This window comes from Myotis lucifugus, unplaced genomic scaffold (assembly GCF_000147115.1).
Source record: "Myotis lucifugus unplaced genomic scaffold, Myoluc2.0 scaffold_7934, whole genome shotgun sequence".
NCBI lineage: Eukaryota > Metazoa > Chordata > Mammalia > Chiroptera > Vespertilionidae > Myotis > Myotis lucifugus.
In genome coordinates this window covers 567-7125 of record NW_005878982.1, presented here as the reverse complement: position 1 = coordinate 7125, position 6559 = coordinate 567, and the positions used below count along the sequence as shown (strand labels likewise).

The following is a 6559-nucleotide window of genomic DNA, read 5'->3' as shown; positions in this document are numbered from 1 at the left end:
CGAAGCTGAGGCCCGCTTCCCATGGGCTGAGGGACACGTCCCTGGGGGCGGCCGGCCGCGGTGGGTTCATGTCCCCTCCCTGCAACCAGCCCAGCACGGAGGACCCGGCCGCTGTGTCAGCTGTCCCTGAATAAGCCCCTGTCCACCCCGTGCCAGTTCTCTTTCCAGTGCTGCTGAGGACCACTGGCCCCCAGGCGCCAGGCCGAGGCCGCACGGGGCCCACAGACGCGCAGCAGGGGGCACGGACGGGGAGCCGAGGGGCGCGTTGGTTCCGTCCTCGGGGAAGGTGTGAGCACAGGGCAGGGACTCAGAGCTGCTTTCCTCTGAGAAGACCTGGTGCTGAACTTGGCCCGTGATCCCTCCAGGCGAGCTCACGGCAAACTGGCTCTGCTGGAACCGCGGGCGCGCTCTCCGGGCGGCAAGGACACCGCCTGCACCTGCGTGGAGGGACCGTGCCTTCCAGAAGCATCCACGCGTCACCTCAACCATCTTCTCTCTAAATGACCCACGGACACTGCGCTCCGCCTCCCGGGGGTCAGGCCACGCTGACACAACGGCGCGAACACAGGGCAGCCGGGCCTGCAGGTCACATGGGCACCAGCCACCACGGCACGGCCTGCGTGACTCCTCACGCCTCCACGCTCATCCTCTCCGGCAAACACATTGGGTGGGCTCGTTCCCAGCTCTCCACGGGCTTACACATCATGTGACTTCGGTGGAACCTCCCCTAAAGAAAGGCCACCCCGGGGAAGAGGCTCCACCAGCAACAAGTCTCACCCAAGAAAGAAACAGGCAGAACCTCGCTGCAGAAATGAGCCCCTTTCGCGGGTCCCCACCACCCGGCTCGGTCTGTGCCCAGCTGCCCCTGCCTGCTGAGGGGCCAGCCCGTGGCCGCGGCTCCTGCCCGTCTTCCCACGAGGCCCAGCTGGCGATCCAGGACAGGAAACCGTGGCTGGATGAGGGGCTTGAGGACACGGCCTTGGTCCCTGTGCGGTGACCGTGGCCGAAGGGAGAGCGATCCAGAGGCAAGCAGAGCACAGTGCGGAGGGGCCTGGAAACAGCCGTCCCCCTGGGCACCCGGGGCCGATGCAGGTGTGCACTCGATGCAGGTGCTCCGGGGCCGATGCAGGTGTACACACCGATCCAGGTGTTCCCGGGGCCGATGCAGGTGTACACTCCGATGCAGGTGCTCCTGGGGCCAGTACAGGTGTGCACTCGATGCAGGTGCTCCCGGGGCCGATGCAGGTGTGCACTCGATGCAGGTGCTCCCGGGGCCAATGCAGGTATGCACTCCGATGCAGGTGCTCCCGGGGCTGATGCAGGTGTGCACTCTGATCCAGGTGCTCCCAGGGCCAATCCAGGTGCTCCCAGGGCCGGTGCAGGTGTGCACTCGATGCAGGTGCTCCCGGAGCTGATGCAGGTGCTCCCGGGGCTGATGCGGGTGCTCCCGGGGCCGATCCAGGTGCTCCCGGGGCCGATCCAGGTGTGCACTCGATGTGGGTGCTCCCGGGGCCGGTGCAGGTGCTCCCGGGGCCGATCCAGGTGTGCACTCGATGTGGGTGCTCCCGGGGCCGGTGCAGGTGCTCCCCGGGGCCGATCCAGGTGTGCACTCGATGTGGGTGCTCCCGGGGCCGGTGCAGGTGCTCCCGGGGCCGATCCAGGTGTTCGCCCCGGCCCAACTGAGGGGGGCGGCGAGGAAATGAGCATTACTGGCTGCACCCCAGCCCACCTGCTAGGGAATCCCAGCATCTGCGGGTCCTGACGCCAGACGGGGTGGAGCGGGCGTGGGGCCTGGGGCTCAGCTGCCCCCGGGAGGGAGCTGTGTGGCTGGAGGCCGGGGCCGTGCAGTTCCTGAACCTTCGCCTGCAGGACTGTGGGCTCGTACCGTCGCTTCCCTGGGGTGGCCGGTCCCGCTGCGGCCCGGCTAGCACTGTCCCTGGACGGCCTCGGCCATGCTGAAGGGGAGGCTGGCGGGCGCCGTGGGCTGCAGGGGGGGCAGGCTGGCCTCCAGCGGCCTGTCTGCGGGGGGCTGCAGGCTCTGGTGCCGCTTCCTCAGCATCTGCCCGATGCCCATCATGGGGAACCGGCCCCGGCTTTTCACACAGTTGGGGCTCCCCAGGGGCTGCGGGGCCCCAGCACCGGGACCCGGAGGCGGGGAGCACACGCCCCCCTCTTTCGGGAGGCAGCTCTCTTCGTGAGCAAAGGAGACCAGGGTGGGATGCAAAGGAGTCTGGAGAGGGGACGGGCTTCGGGGCAGCAGGGAGGGGGACAGCGCCCGCTCCCCGGGGGTGCCGCGCGCCGAGCCCCCGGGGGAGCCCAGCGCCCTGCAGGGGTGGGCCGGGGACAGCAGGTCCGGCGGGTCCTCGCGCTCCACAGACTCGAAGGAGCGGACCATGTCTAGCACCAGCGGCTCCTCTCTGGGGGCGAGGCCGCTGCCCCCCGGGCCCTGCGGAGGGGGCTCCGGCTTCTTGACAATGCGGGGGGTCCTGGGCGGGGGGCCGGGGACGAACTCCATGGAGGAGGAAGCCACACAACTGGGGTCCGAGGTTTTGCGGAAGATACTGCGGCAGCCGAAGGAATCTGCACACGGAGAGAGCACAGGGCACCGTGAGGGCGCCACCTCGGTGCCTCCCGCCGGCTCGGCCCACAGCCTGGCTGAGACCGGGCGCCACCGAGGCCACAGGGCACAGATCTGCCTCCTGGCACCAGAGTGGCATCTGCTATTGCTTGGTTGCTGAAAGGTCTGGACCCTGCAGAGCGTTTGAATAAAAGGTCCCAGGCCCTGGCTGGTGTGGCTCAGTGGTTGAGCGTTGACCTGCGGACCGAAGGGTCCCGGGTTTGATTCCAGTCAAGGGCACGTACCTCGGTTGCAGGCTCCTCCCCGGCCCTGATCAGGGTGTGTATAGGAGGCAACCGATCAATGTGTCTCTCTCACAGCGATAGATGTTTCTCTGTCTCTCCCTCTCTCTTCCACTCTCTAGAGGTCAATGGGAACATCCTCAGGGGAGGGTTTAAAACAAGGCCCGGGCTCCACAGAGCAGCCGCCGAGGCCCGGGGGGCACCCAACCCTACGCGCCGAGGACCGAAGGCTGGGAGGGCCGTTCCCTCACGAATTCTTAGACGTGGTGACAAGCACATGACACACACCGACCATCTTCACACTGTAAGTGTCCAGGTCAGTGTACGGGACGGTCACACTGAGACACAGTCCTGCTCCCTGCAGATCTAACACTCAGCCCCCCTAATCACCCCCCCCACCCCAGCCCGGGCCCCGCCATCCTCCTCCCTGAGCTTGGCCACTCGAGGTCCCTCCTGTAAGTGGGTCTACACGTTTGTCCTTCAGTGACCAGCTTGTCCCACTTAGCGTGACGTCCTCATGGGTCATACATGTTGTGTGCAGCCTGCGCCTTCTCAAGGCTCCCTCGTGACCCTGATCTCAGCGGAGCCTCCTCGTGCTCTGACTACACAGACAGAAACCCCCTCTCTCTAAGGCAGTGGTCGGCAAAGTGCGGCTCGCGAGCCACATGCGGCTCTTTGGCCCCTTGAGTGTGGCTCTTCCACAAAATACCACGTGCGGGGCACGCACATACGGTGCGAAGTTGACTTAAAACTTTAAGTGAAGTTTATTAAGTTAATTTTAGGGAACGTTGTGGAGTGAAAGAAGATGTAGTGTCGAGGATTGAGAAAGGTATGTTGAGATGGTGTGGACATATGAGAGGATGAACAAAAGGAGATGGAGAAACAAGTATACAAGACGAGTGTGGATGGGAGAGCTGGAAGGGGTCGACCTCAGCGAACGTACCTCCATCAGATTGAGGACGTTTTTAGCAAAGGCCAGCTTAGGAGCACCCTCATTAAGTGAATAACAATGTACCTACCTATATAGTTTAAGTTTAAAAATTTGGCTCTCAAAAGAAATTTCAATCGTTGTACTGTTGATATTTGGCTCTGTTGACTAATGAGTTTGCCGACCACTGGTCTAAGGCAATGAGCCAACCCTGGTTCCCACCCCGAGCTGGGCAGACGGGGCCCGAGTTGGCCGGCGGTGCCCACAGAAATGCCCCCAGCGTGGGGCCCAGGAAACCAGCCTCGCTCCTGGGCACAGGCTGCGCCCGGCTCCTCCTGCCACTGCACGTCTGACAGCGCAGGACAGGCCGCTGCACCCCACCTCTGTGCCCACCAGACTGCACCCCACCTCTGCCTTCTCAGGCCCCTCCTGCCCAGGTGGCTGACAGCATAGTCAGACCTCGACTGTACTGCTCCCAGGTGGCCTCAGGTGCACTAACTCTGCTTTCCCACGGGCACAGGATCCTGTCTGTCCCTGGGGCCCAGGCAGCCACCCGTGAGCGAACACAGTGGCCAGGCAGCCACTGGGAAGGGACACGGCGGCCAGGCAGCCACTGGGAGGGGGCACGGCAGCCAGGCGGCCACTGGGAGGGGAAATGGGGGCCACTGGGAGGGAGCACGGCAGCCAGGCGGCCACTGGGAGGGGACACGGCGGCCAGGCGGCCACTGGGAGGGGGCACGGCAGCCAGGCAGCCACTGGGAGGGGGCATGGGGGCCACTGGGAGGGAGCACGGCGGCCAGGCAGCTCAGTGCGTGCGGGTGGCCTGAGCGCGGCGGGCGCACCCACCTCTGTCGGCGAGGCCGGGCCTGGTGGCCTTGCGGTCGCGCAGCAGGGCCCTGGTGCTCTGAAGCTGCGTCACGAGCGAGGCCGGGGGCTGCCTGTGGGCCGGCAGGTGCTTCTCCAGCTTCTGGGGACACGGCCGGGGAAGGAAGTCCCCCCTTTTCTCTTGCTCTTTGGGCGTTTTGTCCTGCAAATCGGAAGCGAACACGGGCTGAGACGCACGCGGGGCCTGGAGCGCGATTCCCGTGGGAAGGTCATCCGCGCAGACCTGACACCCAGCTTCCCCGCGCGGAGCCGGGGCCACTCCAGGGACCCCACCGCCCTGCCCTGGCCACCTCAGCTCCCGTCGCCCCTGACAACCTGCACCGCAAGGCGCCCCAACCGGCCAAGGTCACCCTGGGAGGCCGAGGATTCCAGAACAAGCTGGGCGAACTAGGGCAAAGCAGAGGGGCCTCTGCAGACCCGCCGTCCCATGTGCGCCCTGAGGCTCTGCCACGGCGGCGGCTTTGCGACGGGAACGGAGCCGCTGCATCTGGGCAGGACACTCGTGCGTGTTGTCAGGGCGAGGAGCTGGGCCACCCGGGGAGTGTCTGACCCGGTGGAAATGGTCACGAGCCCTTCACTGTGTCCTTAAACCGGCACCACCGAGCCATCTCTGCTGCCAAGTCTCTACAGACCCTCCTGTGACTGACGAAGGGGAGCTGGCAGGGGGCGCAGAGCCCAGAGCCCGGGCGGGGTCCCGCCAGCCCTCGGGGCACCTGTTCATGTGTCAGGTAGGCCAGGCCACGCACCCAGGGTTCGGTCACACGCGCTCAGAGGCGGGTGTGAAGGGCGGGCTGTAGAGGAAGGTGGGAAGCAGCCTCTGAGTCAGCAGGTCACCCTGCACCGAGGTGGGCCTGGGACCATCAGGTGAGGGTGGTGAGGGGAAAGGCGGAGGGGCTGAGGGAGGAGGGGCTCTGTGTCCACAGGCTGCGGGACTCCGTCCCCTGGATGTGCACGCAGGACATACACACGCGACGTGTGCTATTCCCTGGAGGCTCCCGCCGATCCGTCCTGGCCCCACATTCTTACCTGCCCCGCGTGGAATTCAAGGTCTCGCGTCCAGGTGTCCAGGGAGGCCTGTGGGAAGCAGCATCCGTCACCATCTAGCCCACCCGCTGCCCCTCTGTCCCAGCCCCAGCACCTGCCCCTGTGAGAGAATTATTCACTCCAGCGGTCACACAAGAAACCAAACTCCGGGTCACCCTGGACGCAGCTGCAGGTGCCCTACTTTCCAGGCGTCTCTTTGCGAGTCTGAGGCGCACGGGGCGTCTCCGGAGACGAGTAAGCAGGTCAGTGCGTTTTCTCAAACAGCAAAACCTCCCCAGGGAAACGGTACCAGGTCAAGAGACAAACCCAGCCGGCACCCAGACGTCCTCCTGCCCAACCCGCCGTGGGTCCCCCAGGCGCCCGCTGCTCTGATTTCCAACAGCACCGACCGCTCGAGAAACTTCACTTTAAAAGGGTCAGAAATGCTGAAATAAGGCCCAAAGTGGACATCCCGTCCTTGGCCTCGACAGTCCCCGTCACGGAGGAACGGCACAGGGACTCCAAGTCCTCAGAACCGGACCTCACGGGAAGACAGGGTCAGGGCGAGCCGGGTGTGTCCCCCGGGAAGCCTGAGGACAGGGGGGCGTGTGACAGTTCGCTGTCCTTTGCCTTTTAAAGGAGGCCGGGTGGTGTCAGCCTGTCAATCAAGTTAAAATGAGGTCACTAGGGTGGACCCTAATGCAGTGCAACTGGTATTCTTATGAAAAGGGGGAATTCGGCCCAGCCAGTGTGGCTCAGTGGTTGAGCACCAACCTTTAACCAGGAGGTCACGGTTCCATTCCCGGTCAGGGCACAGGCCTGAGTTAAGGGCTCGATGCCCAGTGGGGGGCGTGCAGGAGGCAG

At 64.9% G+C, this 6559-nt stretch overlaps 1 protein-coding gene across 1 annotated transcript; it reads right to left on the bottom strand.

Moving 5' to 3' along the window:
* Window positions 1–1593: 1593 nt before the first annotated feature.
* Window positions 1594–5746, bottom strand: HUNK (hormonally up-regulated Neu-associated kinase; the record flags this gene model as incomplete). Its single annotated transcript, XM_006109287.3, has 3 exons — window positions 1594–2580; window positions 4634–4814; window positions 5699–5746. Coding segments are annotated over 3 exons (885 nt in total), but the record flags the coding sequence as incomplete, so codon positions are not given.
* Window positions 5747–6559: the final 813 nt, after the last annotated feature.